Source organism: Mobula hypostoma, chromosome 1, assembly GCF_963921235.1.
Source record: "Mobula hypostoma chromosome 1, sMobHyp1.1, whole genome shotgun sequence".
Taxonomy (NCBI): domain Eukaryota; kingdom Metazoa; phylum Chordata; class Chondrichthyes; order Myliobatiformes; family Myliobatidae; genus Mobula; species Mobula hypostoma.
In genome coordinates this window covers 241,788,616-241,808,832 of record NC_086097.1, presented here as the reverse complement: position 1 = coordinate 241,808,832, position 20,217 = coordinate 241,788,616, and the positions used below count along the sequence as shown (strand labels likewise).

General features: G+C 40.5%; 1 protein-coding gene across 1 annotated transcript in view; it reads left to right on the top strand.

Annotated features, from left to right (window-relative positions):
* The window catches only part of eif3hb (eukaryotic translation initiation factor 3, subunit H, b), a 152,233-nt gene extending 133,073 nt beyond the window's left edge, over positions 1-19,160 (top strand). The window contains exons 6-8 of the mRNA XM_063042269.1: positions 8,618-8,738; positions 11,845-11,977; positions 18,895-19,160. Coding sequence (XP_062898339.1) covers positions 8,618-8,738; positions 11,845-11,977; positions 18,895-18,992 — 352 coding nt within the window. The 3' untranslated portion in view covers positions 18,993-19,160. The remainder of the gene's footprint in view (positions 1-8,617; positions 8,739-11,844; positions 11,978-18,894) is intronic.
* Positions 19,161-20,217: the final 1,057 nt, after the last annotated feature.

The window sequence follows — 20,217 nt, the reverse complement described above, 5'->3', positions numbered from 1 at the left end:
CTGAGCATCTTTGGTGATATACCAAATCTCCTGAAACACCTAATGAAATATAGCCGCTGTTGTTCTGCCTTTCTAACTGCATCGATGTGTTGGACCCGAGATAGATCCTCAGAGATGTTGACACCCAGGAACTTGAAATTGCTCACCCTTTCCACTTCTGATCCCTCAGTGAGAACTGGTGTGTGTTCCTTCATCTTACCCTTTCTGAAGTCCATAATCAATTCTTTGGTCTTACTGATATTGAATGCTAGGTTTGGGTATTTGATCCTCCGCAATATTCTGCATGGGAACTTAGACTGGAGGTGGCAGTGTTTTATTTACGAGGCTCGACATCAACCCGGCACGGATGGAGAGCACGCTCGGGAGCGGACTGTCACTGGATCGAACTCGGGAACCTCCATTCTCAAGCCCAGCGCTGATCTCACTGCACCACCAGCCGACCTGTAACTCCTCTCAACCAGCTGGTATATCTTGCTCCTGTACACCTTCTTATCACCATCTGAAATTCTGGCTACAGTAGTTATGTTGTCAGCAAGTTTATAGATGGCATTTGAGCTGTGCCTAGCCACACAGTAATGGGTGTAAAGAGAGTAGAGCAGTGGGCTAAGTACACATCCTTGAGGTGCATCAGTGTTGATTAGCGAGGTGGAGATGTTATTTCTGATCCGCTCAGACTGTGGTCTTCCAGTGAGGAAGTCAAGGATCCAGTTGCAGAGGGAGGTACAGAGGCCCAGGTTTTTGGAGCTTTTTGATCAGAACTGTAGAAATGGTTGTGTTGTCAATAAACAGCAACCTGGGCTAAGTAAGCCTTCCCTTGACCTTACTGGTATGGGTGACCCTACCAGGAGCTCACAAAGTTCAAAGTAAATATTATTTTCGAAGTGAAACATATTCAACTTGTGTGATTCATTTTCTTGTGGGCATACTCAGCAAATCTATAGAATAGTAACTATAACAGGATCAATGAAACACCAACCAGAGTGCAGAAGACAACAAACTATGCGATTGCAAATGAAAATAAGTAACATTAAATAACAAGAAGATGCGGTAATGAGATAAAGAGGCCATGAAAGTGAGATAATTTGTTGTGGGAACATTCAATGATGGGGCAAGTGAAGTTGAATGTAGTTACCTCCTTTTATTTAAGAGCCTGATTGTTGTGTGGTATTAACTATTCTTGAACCTGGTGGTGCAAGTCCTGAAGCTCTTGTACCTTCTATCTGAGGGAGCAGCGAAAAGAGCGCATAACCTCGGTGGTGGGGATCACCATTTGATGGATTTCAATTAGGTCACCCTTCATTTTTCTGAATTCTAGTGAATTCAGGCCCAGAGCCATCAAATGTTCTTCATATGATGTCATTCTGGTTGCCCCTTAGCCTCCTGTGGTCCAGTGGAAACAATTCCAGAATTATGCAATGTCTCCTTATAGCTAATGCTATCGAATCCCAGGCAACATCCTTGTGAACTGCTTCTGCTCCCTCTCCAAAGCCTTCACATCCTTTCTGTAATGTGGTACTCAGAACTATACACAATAAATCATATATGATCTAACTCCATATTAGGCAGCTGTATCATGATTTCCTGCATTTTATGCTCAGTGCCCTGACTGATAAAGACAAGTATATTCTATGCTTTCCTTGCTTCTGTAGCTGTTGTGTTGCCACTTCCTTTGTGTAAACAAAATAATTAGACCTCTACAAACCAACTATTTTCATACACAGAATTGGTAGCCTGTGCCTTGTCAAAGGCCTTCTGAAAGTCCAAGTAAACAGCATGCACTGATTCTCCTTTGTCTATCCTGCCTGTTATTTCCTCAAAAAATCCCAATAGATTTCTCAGGCAAGATTCCTCCTTAAGATAACCATGCTGACTTTGACCTACTTTATTATGTGCCTCCATGTACCCCAAAACCTATTCCTCAATAATGGACTCCAACTTCTTCTCAACCATGGAAGTCAGACTAACTGGCTTATAATTTCCATTCTTCTGCCTCCCTCCCTTATAAAAGTGTGGAGTGACATTTGCAATTTTCAAGTCCTCCGGAACCATTCCAGAATTTAATGATTCCTGAAAGATCATTACTGATCCCTCCACATATTCCCCAGTTAACTCTTTCAGATGTACATATGACAAATAAAGCTAATCTTTAATCTTTGTATTCCCACATGACTTGGCCAGTGTGTTCTATATCTTCACCCTGGACTATGAAATTGTTTGTCCTCAGGAACATGTCCAGTCATTTCATTTAGAGGACAAATGTCTGTGCCCCTGACTTGCCACATTGCCTGCCAATGTCATTCCCTTAATTAGAGAGCCTCATTCTTCATTCCCTTGACACCAGAACATTTCTCTGTTAGTCCCTGGAGCAACAACATCACATGCTTCTCAAAGTGTCAGTGTGTTGGGCACATTTGTGTTTATATTTGTGAAGGCAAAAACAAAGAGCTGTCATTTATTGAAGGTAGTAACTCTCAAACATTTGCCACAGCAATTTATCAAGTTGTACTAATTGTACATTCTCTGCACTTAATGTCTTATATACCACAGTTTGTTGAATTTAGATTTTTCCTCATCAAAGGCATTATGATTTTGTGCATAAATTTCAGATTTAGTTGTGCAGATTACGATCATATTACTACATTGGATTACAAGCTGTGATAGAAACAAAAAATTTTAAATGGTCAATATGTATATTTATTTTACAAATGCAGATTGTCCAGTTTGGTAATTCCTGTGTGTTGTAAAGCCCCCTTGAGCCATATCGGATCAATTGCGAGACTATAGCAAGTGTGTATACGGCCAATTGATCATGTGGTAAATAATCGATTGGGCCCTCCTATGCATGAGAGGCACTCTCTTTTAACGTGGTCAATCAGAAGTGGCTGATTGGCTGGAGGCAAAGAGTGGGAATAAAGGGGGCCTTTTCTGACTGGCTGCTGGTGACTAGTGGTGTTCCACAAGGGTCTGTGTTGGGACCAATTCTTTTTATGTTGTATATCAATGATTTGGGTGATGGAATTGATGACTTTGTTGCAAAGTTTTCAGATGTTATGAAAGAAGGTGGAGGGACAGTTAGTTTTTGAGAAAGAAGAGAATAGAGGCTACAGAAGACTTAGAAGGATTTGGAGAATGGGCAAAGAAAAGGCAGATGGAATATAGTGTCGGGAAGTGTATGGTCATGCACTTTGGTAGAAGAAATAAAAGGGTTGACTGTTTTCTAAAGATAGAGATAATACAAAACTCTGAGGTGCAAAGGACTTGGGAGTGCTTGTGCAGGATTCCCTGAAGTTTAATTTGCAGGTTGAGTCTGTGGTGAGGAAGGCAAATACAATGCTAGCATTCACTTCAAGAGGACTAGACTATGAAAGGAAGGATCTAATATTGAGACTTTATAAAACACTGGTGAGGCATCACTTGGAATATTGTGAGCAGTTTTGTCCCCTTATCTTAGAAAGGATGTGCTGAAACTGGAGTGGGTTCAAGAGGGGTTCACGAAAATGATCCCAGGATTGAATAGCTTGTCATATGAAGAGCATCTTATTGATATGAATTATGGACCTAATTGAAACCTATCGAATGGTGAAAGGCCTTGAGAGAGTGGATGTTGAGAGGATGTTTCCTATGGTGGGAGAGTCTTCAGACCATAGGAATCAGCCTCAGAAGAGAGGGACGTCCTTTTAGAATGGAGATGAGGAATTTAATTAGCCAGAGACTAGTGAATCTGTGGAATTCTTTGCCATAGGCTGCTGTGGAGTCCAAGTCTTTACGTATATTTAAGGCAGAGGTTGATAGGTTCTTGATTGGTCGAGGCACGAAGGGATACAGGAAGAAGGCAGGAGATTGGGGCTGAGAAAAAATTGGACCAGCCATGATGAAATGGCGGAGCAGATTTGATGGGCCAAATGGCCTAATTCTGCTCCCACACTTTATGGTCCTATGGTCTTTCGAGTGCGCACATTATTTGTCTCGGTAGGATAGGTTTGTCACTCCCGCACTTTAAGTAGCCCAGCATGTACCGTGACTAATGATACTCAGTAAAATCATTTAGTCCATTGTCTTTCCTGCTCTGCACATGCGTAACTCCCCTAAGTCAGAGTCTTGGATAATCTTCATTCGTAACTTTAGCTCTAGTACATTTCTTCTTAGGTATTTTTCTGATTGCAACACACACAAAATGCTGGAGGAAATCAACAGGCCAGGCAGCATCCATGGAAAAGAGCAAGCAGTCGTAGTTTTGGGCCAAAACCCTTCATCAGGACTGGAAAGGAAGACTAACGTAAACACGAGGAAATCTGCAGATGCTAGAAATTCAAGCAACACACACAAAATGCTGGTGGAATGCAGCAGGCCAGACAGTTGACGTTTCGGGCCAAGACGCTTCATCAGGATTAACTGAAAGAAGAGATAGTAAGCGATTTGAAAGTGGGAGGGGGAGGGGGAGATCTGAAATGATAGGAGAAGACAGGAGGGGGAGAAATGGAACTAAGAGCTGGAAAGTTGATTGGCAAAAGGGATATGAAAGGATCATGGAACAGGAGGCCGAGGGAGAAAGAAAGGGGGAGGGGAGCACCAGAGGAAGATGGAGAGCAGGCAAGGAGTTACTGTGAGAGGGACAGAGAGAGAGAGAGAGAGAGAAAAAATAATAAACAAATAAATAAATAAATAAGAGATGGGGTAAGAAGGGGAGGAGGGGCATTAACGGAAGTTAGAGAAGTCAATGTTCATGCCATCAGAGGTTGGAGGCTACCCAGATGGAATATAAGGTGTTGTTCCTCCAACCTGAGTGTGGCTTCATCTTGACAGTAGAGGAGGCCGTGGATAGACATATCAGAATGGGAATGGGACGTGGAATTAAAATGTGTGGCCACTGGGAGATCCTGCTTCCTCTGGCAGACAGAGCGTAGGTGTTCAGCGAAACGGTCTCCCAGCCTGCATCAGGTTTCGCCAATATATAGAAGGCCGCACCGGGAGCACCGGACACAGTATATCACCCCAGCCGACTCACAGGTGAAGTGTCGCCTCACCTGGAAGGACTGTCTGGGGCCCTGAATGGTGGTGAGGGAGGAAGTGTAAGTGCATGTGTAGCACTTGTTCTGCTTGCAAGGATAAGTGCTGGGAGGGAGATTGGTGGGAAGGGATGGGGGGACGAATGGACAAGGGAGTTGCGTAGGGAGCGATCTCTGCGGAAAGCAGAAATGGGGGAGAGGGAAAGATGTGCTTAGTGGTGGGATCCCGTTGGAGGTGGTGGAAGTTACGGAGAATTATATGTTGGACCCGGAGGCTGGTGGGATGGTAGGTGAGGACAAGAGGAACCCTATTCCTAGTGGGGTGGCGGGAGGATGGTGTGAGAGCAGATGTGCGTGAAATGGGGGGAGATGTATTCGAGAGCAGAGTTGATGGTGGAGGAAGGGAAGCCCCTCTCTTTAAAAAAGGAAGACATCTCCTTTGTCCTGGAATGAAAGGCCTCATCCTGAGAGCAGATGCGGCGGAGACGGAGGAATTGCAAGAAGGGGATGGCATTTTTGCAAGAGACAGGGTGGGAAGAGGAATAGTCCAAGTAGCTGTGAGAGTCAGTAGGCTTATCGTAGACATCAGTAGCTGAGCTGTCTCCAGTGATATAGACAGAAAGATCTAGAAAGGGGAGGGAGGTGTCGGAAATGGACCAGGTAAACTTGAGGGCAGGGTGAAAGTTGGAGGCAAAGTTAATAAAGTCAACGAGCTCAGCATGCGTGCAGGAAGCAGCGCCAATGCAGATGCCGATGTAGCGAAGAAAAAGTGGGGGACAGATACCAGAATAGGTACAGAACATAGTTTGTTCCACAAACCCAACAAAAAGGCAAGCATAGCTAGGACCCATAAGGGTGCCCATGGTTACACCTTTAGTTTGGAGGAAGTGGGTGGAGCCAAAGGAGATATTATTAAGAGTAAGGACTAATTCCGCTAGACGGAAGAGAGTGGTGGTAGAGGGGAACTGGTTAGGTCTGGAATCCAAAAAGAAGCGAGAGCTTTGAGACCTTCATGGCGGGGGATGGAGGTATATAGGGACTGGACATCCATGGTGAAAATAAAGCGGTGGGGGCCAGGGAACTTAAAATCATCGAAAAAATCCAGAGCATAAGAAATGTCATGAACATAGTTGGGAAGGGATTGAACATCCTTTATATATTTGTAAAACCCGATGCAGACTGGGAGACCGTTTCGCTGAACACCTACGCTCTGTCCGTCAGAGAAAGCAGGATCTCCCAGTGGCCACACATTTTAATTCCACATCCCATTCCCATTCTGACATGTCTATCCATGGCCTCCTCTCCTCTCAGGATGGAGCTACACTCAGGTTGGAGGAACAACACCTTATATTCTGTCTGGGTAGCCTCCAACCTCTGATGGCATGAACATTGACTTCTCTAACTTCCGTTAATGCCTCTCCTCCCGTTCTTACCCCATCCCTTATTTACTTATTTGTTTTTTATTTTTTCTTTCTCTCTCTCTCTCTCTCTCTGTCCCTCTCATAATAACTCCTTGCCTGCTCTCCATCTTCCTCTGGTGCTCCCCTCTCTTTCTTTCTCCCTTGGCCTCCCGTCCCATGATCCTCTTCCTTCTCCAGCCTTGTATCCCTTTTGCCAATCAACTTTCCAGCTCTTGGCTCCATCCCTCCCCCTCCTGTCTTCTCCTATCATTTTGGATCTCCCCCTCCCCCTCCAACTTTAAAATCTCTTACTATCTCTTCTTTCAGTTAGTCCTGACGAAGGGTCTCGGCCTGAAACGTCAACTGTGCTTCTTCCTATGGATGCTGTCTGGCCTGCTGCGTTCACCAGCATTTTGTGTGTGTTGCTGGAAGTCAGAGTAAGGTGGTGTGGGGGAGGAAGAAGTACAAGGTGGTAGGTGACAGGTAATACTAGGAGAATTGGAGGGGTGGAATCACCTTGTAATTCTTCCTTCTCCCCCCCCCCACCTTCTTCCTCTGATTTCCCCCCTTCCTTTCCAGTCCATAGGTTTCCATAGATTATGCCTGACCAGCTAATCTCCTCCAGCATTTTGTATGTGTGCTTTGAATTTCCAGCATCAGCAGATTTTCTCGTCTTTTTCAGATTGTATAGGTTTAAACTGCCTGCCCTCTTGCACACTTTACAGCAATGACCGTTTGAAATCATAATCATGTTTAATGAAAATTGCACATTGTATATGTGAATTGTACATGGCAGTCGTATTCCTTGGCAACCAAATGCAGTTTGTATTGTCTGGCTTCTCCAGCTGATGTAGCTGAGAAGGGCTGGAAGATCAGGATATCTAGTCTTCAATCCTTGAGGTTTTTGGCAGGATGTCTGGCCAGGTGCTAGTCAGTACTGATGTAGATTTTCCATCAGGGCTAAAATACCACAAGCTTTGCTTTCTAGTCCATTTGGTATTGTAACCAAAGTAGTTGATTGGGATTCCAGGTATATAATTATTAGAACTCAAGCTGGTGGTAGAATGTTGACTATTCTTGATTATCTCTGTTATCTTTAATTAACGTTGTTACCTTTCTTGTATTTTTATATGTAGTTCCGTGCAAAAGTCTTAGGCACATTTATATAGCTAGGGTGCCAAAGATTTTTGCACAGTACTGTATTTGTCAATGTGGAGTGGAGAGCGAGTTTGTAATATTGACGGGAGCAAAGTTGTTGGGAATGGCGAGGGTCGAGCACGGGGGGGAGGGGTGTGCGACAGGTGGCAGGGGACTGCTAGGGCCCTGGGGTAGTGCAAGTGGACAATAGAGACCCATATCAGAATCAGGTTTATCATCACTCACATGTCATGAAATTTGTATATTTTTTGCGGCAGCAGAACAGTGTAATACATTAAAATAACTACAGTGCTGTACAAAAGTCTTAAGGTACCCTATCTATATATGTACTTCTGCACAATACTGTAGTCACCTATATATATAGTTGTTCAGTGAATTTTCCAGTAATTACAGTAGAGTTGCTTCTGTATTTTGTAGAAAGTTTCTGTAGCAGGTGTCACCGCACTTGGTTATACGTTCGGTTAATTGCTATTACTGCAATTTTGTTATCTCTAGTCTGAATGTGAGATGACCACGACTATTTTTTTCTTTTTCTTTGTTCTCTCAGCACCTCTCTCTTGTACATGTTCTGTTGTTGTAATAGTTAATAAAACAATCAGATGCATCTGAAGGTTTTCTCGTGTTTGTGAAATACCAGAGGAACTGGGTTGGTCACCTAGCATCTGTGGAGAGAAGTAAACAGTAAATGTTTCAGGCCAAGACCATTCATCAGGACATGTGATGAAAGGTTTTGGCCTGAAAAGTCAATTTTTTAAGCTTCTGCATAGATGCTGTCTGATCTGCTGAGTTCATCTAGCATTTTGTGTGTATTACTTTGGATTTCCAGCATCTGCTGAATCTTTTGTCAATAAAAAATAAATATTGTGCCTCATTCCTGATTTCTGAAGATCCTTTAGATCACAAAAGTATAAGGATCCAGCAGTTGTAACTTATCTTCACTGGAACTAACATACTTGTAGGCTATTGAGGTATCTATATGATTGTTTTAAAATTTGGAGTAAAAGAACATATTTTGTGTGGTAAATGAAACCTTTGATGCTTGTGTCTTAACAGAAATCATCTAGAGAAGAACCTCCAGCTTTTAATGGACAGAGTGGATGAAATGAGCCAAGATATCATTAAATATAATACTTACATGAGGAATGTAACTAAGCAGCAGCAGCAAAAACAACAAGTAAGTCAAATCAAATCTCTTGCAATGGCAAAATTTAGAATCTATACCATCATTCTGCTATCACTCACTACAGACTGTGGGAGGCACACACTTAGAAGCTGCCCAATGATGATGTCATGGCGGTTATTCTAAACTGTTTAAAATGAATCACGAAAAATGAATATTTTTCTTTTCTCATTTTTATTGCTGCTCTTTTTCGGCACAGAATGCTGTGTTAGCTTCCTTTCTTCCCTCAGGGAAAGGTCAGTTTCCCTTCATTTGCTGAGTCAAAGCCCAGGTATTTGGCAACCATCTGAAAGTTGTCTGTGTTGAATCTATGAATTTTTTTGCATCTTTAGATACACATTTATGAACTTAGTCCCTGTGTGTTAACTTAATACAACCATACTTTATTTGCACTGGTAACCTTTCAGAGTTTTTAAAAATCGTGCATTACAAATTAGAAATAAAAACCATTTTAAACTTTCTAGTATTTTTCCCTTCTAAATTTAAACTCAGTAATTCATAGGTTTATTTTTGTAATGCACTCATTATATAGTGCAAGCAGTGAGGTTTTTCATTTAAATTTTTGTAAATCCATAGAAGTTTATTTATTGTCAGAAGGCACATTTGCTATCTTTTAACCATTGCTTCACAGAAAGGGGTTGGAGAAGTATGATACTTGGATGATTTGTAGAGCTAAAAGGCATTTCCACATTTTAAAATAATTACCAGATGGTTACAGTTTAGATGTTGGAGATGGTCAATTAGTTAGCTTGTCACTGTAAGTATCTAAAGCCAATTATGTTGTTATTCCATGTAATGTGCACACAGCATAGATTGTCTGGGCCTTGACCCGCCCCTTAAGAGCATTAAAGTAAGAAACAGAGAGAACTACACAATGAAAGTAAGATTTTTAAACAAATTGCTATTTTGGCTGGCTCCTGCTTGATTCAGGAGGGGAGTCAATTAAGTCAAGGCTGGCAGTAACTCATTAAAATAGAGTGCATAGTTTACTTAATTTTTGTATTACTTTGCAAACACAGATTGAATGAAAAGCAGTTAGTCTGTTAAGTCATTTAGTATCTGAGATGGCATTGGAGAGGATCCAGAGGAGGTTGATGAGAGTAATCTCTGGAATGAAAGGATTAACATATGAGGGGTGTTTGATGGCTCTGGACTGAGAAGGATAATAAATCAGCTATGATGGAATGGCACAGCAGACTAGATGGTCTGGATAGTCTGATTCTGATCCTAAGTCTTATGGTCTTGTATGAAATGGCTTTAAGTATGGGCATTTGGGTACATTTAACCATTTGCTAGGTTCAACACAAGCTCAGCACTCCAAACTTTAGATCCCAAGTCGCACAGCATATTGTAGCAGTTTTTGAAATGCACTGTGCTATGGGAACAACTTGTCTACTTTTGGAGTAGATCAGTGCCATTTGACCAATCTAGGATCTATTAACAGTGATCCTTTAGAACAGTGAGGGGCAATCTCATTGAAACCTACTGAATATTGAAATGCCCAGGCAGAGTGGGGGTGGAGAGGATGCTTCCAGTAGTGGGAGAGTCTAGGACCAGAGTGCATGGCCTCAGAATAGAAGGACATCCCTTTAGAATAGAGATGTGGAGGATCTTCTTCTTTAGCCAGAGGGTGATGAACTTGTGGAATTCAATGCCGCAGACGCTGTAAAGGCCAAGTCTTTAGGTATATTTAAAGCAGAGGTGATAGGTTCTTGATTAGTAAAGGTGTTAAAAGTTATGAGCAGAAGGCAGGAGAATGAGGTTGAGAGAAATAATAAATGATCCATGATGGAATAGGGGTGCAGACTTGATGGGCCGAATAGTCTCATTCTGCTCCTGTGATCTTATAGTTTAATTCACACAGTTGGACTTCATAATTTGTCAATGGTGGGGGGAGGTACTAATCAGGCATGTTGATTTTGATTTTAACATCTGCAACAATGTTGTGCTCTTTGCTGACCTTGAAGCCTTTATAGTAAGCATTTCTTTACTGCACGTGGATTGACGGTGTCCAGTTATGTCATCACGTGGACAGCCGATTGAAAAATTCTTACAGAAATACCAGAAATAAAAAGGCATAAACACAAGAGATTCTGCAGATGTTGGAAATCCAGAGTAATACATGCAAAATGCTGGAGGAACTCAGTAGCTCGGGCAGTATCTACGGAGAGGAATGAAGGGTCGGCATTTTGGGCCAAGACCCTTCAAGAGTAAAATAGAGTGCAAGAAGTACTAACTTTTGTCTTACTATGCAAAGAAAGATTGCACAGATTGAATGAAATGAAGGTAGTTTGTAAAGCCACTTGCGATCTGATATATGAAATGGCTTAAGTATGTGTATCTGGGTACACTTAACCACATGCAAAACTCAATGCACCTAGTCACACAGCACATTGTAATTTTTGAAATTCACTGTAATCTGTAAACTGTCTACTTTTGGAGATCAGTACTATATAACTAATGCATGATCTATTAATAAATAAGTGCACATTTTTGACTAAATACAATATTTTACAGAGGGTGAACACAAAAAAGAAGCTAAAATAATCCTTTTCACTTTTTAAATATTAAAATCTATAGAATACTGAAAACAATCTGTGGGAATTATACTCATTTAAAGTCCAGTACATATACATACAAAGTGGTTGGGTCTATCATTGTGAGCCATTTAGAAACTCAGTTCTATTTCTATTTTTTAGGTCTATTATAAATCAAAAATAGTGTGAAAACAGTTGAATTTCTCATTAGTTAGCTGGATTCTGCTAATTACACAAGAAAAGGCTTTCAAATCCTGTTGAAGAAGTTATGGGGATTGTCCCTGACAAAACATAGATTTTGGTGTTTAACTCTGCACACACTTTCTCAAATTGCTGTCACATTTCCGCCATTAAGTGATGAGCAAAATGAGTTCCACTGTTCGTCTCATTAACAAACCCCAGGCTCATCCAAGTTTCCTTTTGGATAAAAACGTGGAGAGGTGATAATGAATGTTTTTCCTCCCTCTATAATTCCCATCCCTACCATGCAAAAGATAAAAGGGATTATCCAATACAGTTATCTGAAATCCTTGAATTGAGAACATGCTTTATTTTTCTTGCAGTATCTTCACAGACGCCAGCTGGAAAATAGCCAACGACAAAGCAGAGGAGAGGCACCCTTGCCAGAAGAAGATCCCAACAAGTTATTCAAACCACCGCAACCGCCACCAAGACTTGAAACGCTGCTTGTTGCAGGTTAGAGATTTATAAGGGAAGGAAAAGAGCAAGCAGAATATTAAACAATTCCATGTCAAAAGTAGTACAGTTAGGTCCACAGTGAACCTTTTGTATTCACCCCAAGCTCAAGAGGTTCCGAGAAAGTACTTTGTACAAAATGCTGATCATCTGTTCTCCCTAGGGTTTCCCTCCAGTATCTTGATTTTTGTTTCTGTAGAGCACCCTTGTTTCACATTCCTCCAGTTAATCTTTCTGAATGAAATCGATATGTTAATGGTCCAAAACTTGATTAGATTTTTTTAAGATTAAAGATTAGCCTTATTTTTTCCCACGAACATCAAAGCATGCAGTGAAATTAATTTCATTAATGACCAGCACAGTCTGAGAATGTGCCTGCAATTTCACCACGCTTTCAGTGCCAACATAGCATGTCCACAACTTTACTAACCCTAACTTCTATAAATGTTGTTTGGAATGTGGGAGGAAACGGGATCATTCATAGGATACTTGCATGGACATGAGAAGAACATGCAAACTCCTTACAGAGTTGAACCCCGATCAGTTATCACGGGCACTGTAAAGTGTTACTTGACGCTACGCTACTTTGTAACTGTGGCCAGTAGTTTCTATGGTAACTGCTGATGTCCGCCTGTTCAAACAGAATTAACTTTGAATTTATTTATGCACACAGAGTCTAGGGATAACTGAATGATATATGGTATTGAAACTGTCACTGTACATCTTTGATGAACTCCAGCTGAAGTCCAATGGAGAAGCACAGTCTTGTGGGAATTCCTCAGCATTACACTGGGGATGCACCATTCAAGATCTATGTTGAGTCACAGCAGAAAACCTTTTTGATGGTTATTCTACGCCTCTGAATTATTTTAAACTATTCTACTTCATTTTAATATTTTAATTATTTCTATGTTTAGTTTAAAATTAACCTGATTTATGTTTTCTATTTTTTTAATAATTTAAATTTTGAAATCATTTACTTCACTTTTAATCAGCTTTAAATATCTGATTATCAAAAATATTTAAAAGCTTTCAAAATAGTCTTGTAACATTAACAGGTGTCATAGAGCACAGCAGCACAGAAACGAGTCCCTGCCCATCTAGTCCATTCCGAACTATTATTTTGCCCAGTCCCTTCGACCAGCACCTAAACCATAGCCCTGCATACCCCTGTCATCCATGTACTTAATCCAAACTTCTCTTAGATGTTGAAATCGAACCTGCATCCACCACTTGGGCTGGCAGATTTAAGCTGAGAACCGGCTTTGTGTACCATTAATCATACGCGGCTCACAGAGAGTGATTATATGCAACAATCTTAAATTCAGCATAAGCTGGACCAACGCCAGTTTGTAGAGAATTATAATTACACTACAGAGAGGGAGCCTAGGACCAGAGGGCAGAGCCTCAGAATACAAGGACATCCCTTTAGGACAGAGATGAGGAGGAATTTCTTCAGCCATAGGGTGGTGAATCTGTGGAATTCACTGCTACAGTTGACTGTGGAGGCCAAGTCATTGGTATATTTAAAGCAGAGGTTGATAGGATCCTAAATAGAAAGTGTGTCAAGGGTTTCGGGGAGGCAATGGGAGAATGGGGTTGAAGGGGATAATAAATTTGCCTTGTTAGAATGGTGGTGCAGATTTGATGGGCTGAATGGCCTAATTCTGCTCCTTTGTCTTATGGTCTAATTGGTGCAAGTTTTATGCTATAGACTGGGTTAGTGTGTGTGCTGTATAAATTCGGTTCAAAATTATTTCTCTTGCAATCCTTAGTGGTGGAAAGGAAAGGAGATTTTCATTTGGTGTCCTGTGGCTTTGCCTTAAGACCAAGCATCCAAAAATAGAGTGTAGGAGTAGTCTCTTTATTTAAAAGCATTACATTTAGCTGTTTAACAGCAGTACAACTGGAACAAATCATATCTTGACATAGCTGATAGCAGTAGTTTTTAAGTGCTATTTGAAGCATTAAGATTAGGTTTATTTTTGTTGTTAAAGTTTGATCAAAAATGAGGAACTCATCAGTGTTTCTCTAGTTTGCTGTATTGTGACAAGTGAGTGGTAAAAGAAAACATGGGTAGTTGTCTAAGACCTACTTTATAATAACTATTTTCAGCTGCAGCACAGAAGAAATAGCAGCATCCTTATTTTTTCTAATTTTCTCAACTTCATGTTGCAACTTTTGCTCAACCATAGAAGTCTTTCTTTTCCTGTGAGACAATATAACAATTTCCTGTAAGACGATGTCTCATGAAGGCAGTATCCATCATTAAGGATCCCCTACACCCACGACAAGCCCTCTACTGTTTCCCGAGGCAAAGAATTCCACAGGCTCACTGTTCTCTGCGAAAAGTATTTTCACCCCATCCTGAATCTATTCCCCTGAATCTGAAGCAATGTTTCATAGTTCTAGTCTCACTTTCCAGTGGAAGCAATTTCCTTGCCCCTATCTTATCTATCTCTTTCATAATTAATATATTTCTACAGAGAAAATTTACAAGGATGCTGCTGGGACTGGAGGACCTGAGTTATAAGGAAAAATTATAATAGGTTAGGAGTTTTTTCCGTGGAATATGGAAGGTTAAGGGAAGTTTTGATACAGCTATACAAAATTATGAGGGGTATAGGTAGGGTAAATGCAAGCAGGAATTTTCCACTGAGGTTGGGTGGGACTACAACTAGAGAACATGAGTTAAGAGTGAAAGGTGAAATGTTTAAGGAGAGCATGAGGGGAAAGGTTTTCATTCAGAGGGTCGTGAGTGTGGAATGAACTGCGAGCACTAGTGGTCCATGTGAGCTCAATTTCAATGTTTTAAGAGAAGTTTGGGTAGGTAAATGGATGGTACGGGTATGGAGGACTATGGTTTGGGTGCAGGTCAATGGCAGTAGGCAGTTTAAATGCTTCTAGGTGGGCGATTGGCTGTTTTTGTGCTGTACTTTTCTATGACTATGGTCCCTTCCCCATTCTTCTGAATTCCAGCAAGTATAGTCCCGTGCAACTCAATATCTCCTCGTAGCCTAACTCCCTCATCTCTTTAATGAACCTCCATGGTACCACCTCCAAAGCCAGTATATCTGTAAGGAGACCAGAATTGCACACAGTACTCCAGGTGTGGCCTCACTAATACTCCGGAGTTGTAGCATAACTTCCCTGCTCTTAAATCCAATCCCTCTAGCAGTGAAGGCCAGCATTCCATTTGCCTTCTTGATAAACTGTTGCACCTACAAATCAACCTTTTGCAATTTGTGCATAAGCACTCCAAAGTTTTTCCGCACAGCAGCATGCTGCAATCGTTCGCCATTTAAATAATAATCTGAAACAAGAGAAACTCTGCAGATGCTGGAAATCCAAGCAACACACACAAATGCTGGAAGAACTCAGCAGGCTGGGCTGCATCTATGAAAAAGAGTATTGTCAACGTTTCAGGCCAAGACCCTTCAGCAGGACTGAATAATAATAATAATCTGATCTAGTTTTCTTTCCAAAGTTTGTTTTGTTGTACCAGTATTCCTTCAATATTACCACCCCATTTCAAACTGGAGTGTGTAAAGGAAAAAAAAAATAACTTAAGGATGTGAGAACTTGGTTCTAAGTAAGGGGAAAACGTTATTATAATTATACTTTCTCTAAATAATGAAGTTGTAGGAAAGGAATTATTTGATAACTTGCAAATGATTTTTCTCTTAAAACCATTACATTTATGATGAGTTCTGCTTTAAATTGTTTAAGAAGATTTTATTAGCTGTGTTGGATCTCGGTTTAATTTCTGATCTTTAGGCTTGTCCCAGGAGTCAGAAATGGTGAGCAGTTTTGATTTCAGTTTATTTTAAAGTGCAAACAAACATACTAAGCAAACTAAATAAAGATCTGAGAAATGGCACTGAGGTGTCAGACAAAAGAATATAGATGATGCTTCTGAAAAATCTATCACTTTTATAGATAAAATAAAGAACATTCTATAGATAGAGATAAATTAGTTAATAAGGTACATAATTAAAACAATTATACTATGTAGGTAATGTGCTAATATACTTGGCTAATGAAAAAGGTTTACCTGCTATACCGCTTTCTGCCAGTGAGTGTGAAAAATACATGAGTTTGTTAAAAGTACAAATCTTATTAAAAAGTATTATAAAAAAGGCAGTGGTTTCCAACAGCTGGATCCCAAAAATGTAAGGTGAGCAAGGCATCATGAAGGATAACATAACCATACCCTTATCTTTTCCCTCCTCTTCTTCCCCGCCCCCCCCCCCCATTTCCTGATCTTCTCCCTCCTCTTTCCCCCATTCCCTGGTCATTGCATAGGGTTCTGGATAGGTTTGTTCCATTGGTAGGTTGAGGGGAACCATGGTTAAGAAGAGATGTGGAATATCCACTTCATCTCTAAGCAAGAATACAAGATTAATGGCAGGATTCTTAGCACTGTGGAGGAGCAGAGGGATCTTGGAGTCCCCGTTCACAGATCCCTCAAAGTTCCGTGCAGATCCCACCTGATGGTTAAGATGGCGTATGGTGTGTTGGCCTTCATTAATCTTGGGATTGAGTTCAAAAGCTGTGGGGTAATATCAAAGCTCTGTAAAACAGTGCTTTGGAGTATTGTGTTCATTTCTGGTCACCTCATTATAGGAAGGATGTAGAAGCTTTAAAGAAGGTGCAGAGGAGATTTACCAGATTGCTGCTTACATTGAAGTCTTTTGAGGATGGGTTGAATGAGCTAGGACTTTTCTCTTTGGAATGAAGGAGAATGAGAGGTGACTTGATAGAGGTGTACAAGATGATAAAAGGAATTTATTGAGTGGACAGCCAGAGACTTTTTTCCATAACGGAAATGGCTAGTATGAGCGGACATAATTTAAAGGTGATTGGAGAAAATTATAGGGGGCATATCAGAAGTGGTGGGTTCATGGAATGCGGTAATGGTAGAAGCAGATACATTAGGGACATTTAAGAGACTCTTAGATAGGCATATGGAAAAAAGAAAAATGGTGGGCTATGTGGAAGGGAAGGGTTAGATTGATCTTGGAGTAGGTTAAAAGGTTGGCACAGCATCGTACTGTGCTGTACTCTTCTATATTTTAAGTGTGACCAAAACTGGATCTTAGCAAGTGCCATCAATATTGGTTACTTCTCAAATTAATGGACATGGCTTCCTTTTTATTTCTGTCATACAGCAGCATTCTAGAAAGGAGGGGGAAGGCATTATCATTACTGTATAACAGGGGCTCCCAACCTTTTTAATGTCATGGACTAATGCCATTAAACAAGGGTTGCATGGACCCCAGCTTGGGAATCCCTGTCTTACATATTTTGTGGACTTCTAGAATTGTGTTCCTTGTCTAATTTTTTTTGGGCTGCATCCGATCCAGAGTAACAATTACTTTGTTCTCTTTTATACTTGTGTACTTGAAGTGACATTAAACAATCTTGAATCTTGAATAAATAGTGAAATTTGACCAGTAAAGGCCATTGTGATTGAAGTCCAAATTTTAGCTCATTAAATTGGACTTTGGAGTCTTTTTGTAAATGAGCATCAACACTTGGCATGGTCTTCGCCAAGAACTTATCACACGATGGATAAACAGTAGAATGTTACTCATTTGATACAGCGTCTTCTGCAGCCATAACATCTTGTGGTTACATTAGCATGGAATTGTAGAGAAAATTGTTAGTTTTCAAAAAGCAGCTTTTAAGAAGAAGTTATAAAAAAAAAGCCTTGATGTTGATCGCATACGGATGTGGCTACTACTATGATTAAACAAAAGGGTTTGTACTGTATCCCATAATGTTTGGTTAGATTGCATGCAAGCACTTTAAAACAAAAAAAAAATACACAAAATGAAATGAGTGTATTAAATGCTGACCAAAGAAAATTGTGTTTTTCTATGGGGTATATCGAGTACTGTGCAAAGGTCTTAGGCACATATAGCCAGGATGCCTAAGACTTTTGTACAGTACAGTATTTGTCAATGTAGAGTAAAGAGTGAGATTGTAAGTCTGGCAGGAGCAAAGGATGTTGGGAATGGCGAGGGTGGAACGCCGCAGGATGGGTGTAGGACAGGTGGCAGAGGAGGAGTGCCAGGGCAGTGTGGTATGGGTTCAGACACACCCAGCCCTAGGACACCAGGCAAGGTCACTTGATTCCAAACAATTGGCTTACTGATCATTACAGAATGTCTCCCTGATGCTTCCTGCTCCCTCCCCTCTCCCTTCTCCTTTTCCCACCATGAATCATTCCCCTCTCCTTGTCCCCTTCCCACTCTCAGTCTACAACAGAGACTCTTATCAGAATCAGATTTATCATCACTCATATATGTCATGAAATTTCTGTTTTTTTTTCATGCATCAGCAGTACAGAGCAATACATAAAATTACTAAGTACTGTGCAAGAGTCTTAGGCACCCTATTTATATGCACCTTATAAATGTGCACCTTAGGCACCCTATATATATATGCACCTTATAAATGTGCACCTTGGGCACCCTATAGATATGCACCTTAGGCACCCTATAGATATGCACCTTATAAATGTGCACCTTAGGCACCCTATATATATGCACCTTATAAATGTGCACCTTAGGCACCCTATATATATATGCACCTTATAAATGTGCACCTTAGGCACCCTATATATATATGCACCTTATAAATGTGCACCTTAGGCACCCTATATATATATATATGCACCTTATAAATGTGCACCTTAGGCACCCTATATATATATATATATATATACACCTTATAAATGTGCACCTTAGGCATCCTATATATATATGCACCTTATAAATGTGCACCTTAGGCACCCTATATATATATATGCACTTAAAGCTTTTGCACAGTATTGTAATAGTCCTTTTTAATTCCATTTTTGATGACCAAGTTCTCAATAGTTTTTCCCCTTTCTTCTCAAAACTTTACAGGTCAAATCAATGCCTATTGCCAGCAGATCAAGGAGTTCACATCACAGAGCATGGGCAAGTTATTCATGGCCGAAGCCCTTCAGGGTCACAACAGCTGAGGTCTCCGTTGGAGTGATGTCACTTGAAAGTGGTTTTCAAATTCAACAAAACTACCTTCTGCAAAGCAAGCCTGAAGCTGACTTACCTGTGAAGTGAGTTTATGTGCATCTGAGGCAGATGTCGGGTTTATATGAATTTAACAAAAATAAATGAATTTGGTGATCAAATTAGTCTCTGTTTTTATTCCAGCTTGAACATTTTAATTAACTAATAGTTGAGAACATCATTTCGATAAATTAATTATTAACAATCTGACAATGGTTTGGTGAGCTTAAAAAGACATTTGTAGTAGTTTGACTATAATTCACTCCCTTTCAGTAAGTAATGAGTCTTTTTAAGCATGGTCCAGCTGCAGCAGAAACTAAGAGAAATTTATCTGAAATATGTTACAATGGTCTCTCCCTTTCCATAGTTCATTTTAGTTCTGTGTTATCATCCTTGCCGAGCTTGCAGTTTAGCAGTTTTAAGGACCCCTTGCTGCCAATATTGTGGTATAAATTAGGGCAATGCACGTGTGGAAATCATGGTTATGTTTGTAAATAATTGTATTTACTGCCTCCAGAACTGTAGATGCCTGAACCTTAATGGAATATTTTATTTAGAGGTATAGCACGGTAGCAGGATCTTCCAGCCCCATTAAACCCCATGTGGCCAAATAACTTACTAACCCATAGGTCTTTGGACTGTGGGAGGAAACCAGAGCACCTGGAGAAACCCACCCGGTCACGGGGAGAATGTATAAACTCCTTACAAGCAGTGGTGGGAATTGAAACTGGGTCGCTGGTACTGTAAAGTGTTGTGCTAACTAATACATTACTGTGCCATGGCTAAGATCTTTTGACAAGCCTAAGTATACCACACTATAGGGATTATCACAGGTCATAAACGATGTCAATGCAAAAAACAATCTTGGAGTTCTTTTTAGCTGTATGGAATCATGAGGGGTACATGTTTTTTTGAATGTGCAGAATTGGAGAAGGATACGCCTGATTCTTCTGGTCTGAACTAGTGCTTTTGTTCTGGTTGAACTTTCTCCCACCCCTCTATGAACTTTATCATCATAACTTTATTTTCCTTTGTCTTATCTGTGTTTAACTAGATTATATGCGGTTCACTTCAATCAATTCATGTGGTTGTAAGCCCTGCATTCTTCCCATTCTTTAGGTAAAAGTCTTTTTCCTGAATTTGTCTTTGGAGTTGTTAGTGATTTTTTTTTGTCTATTT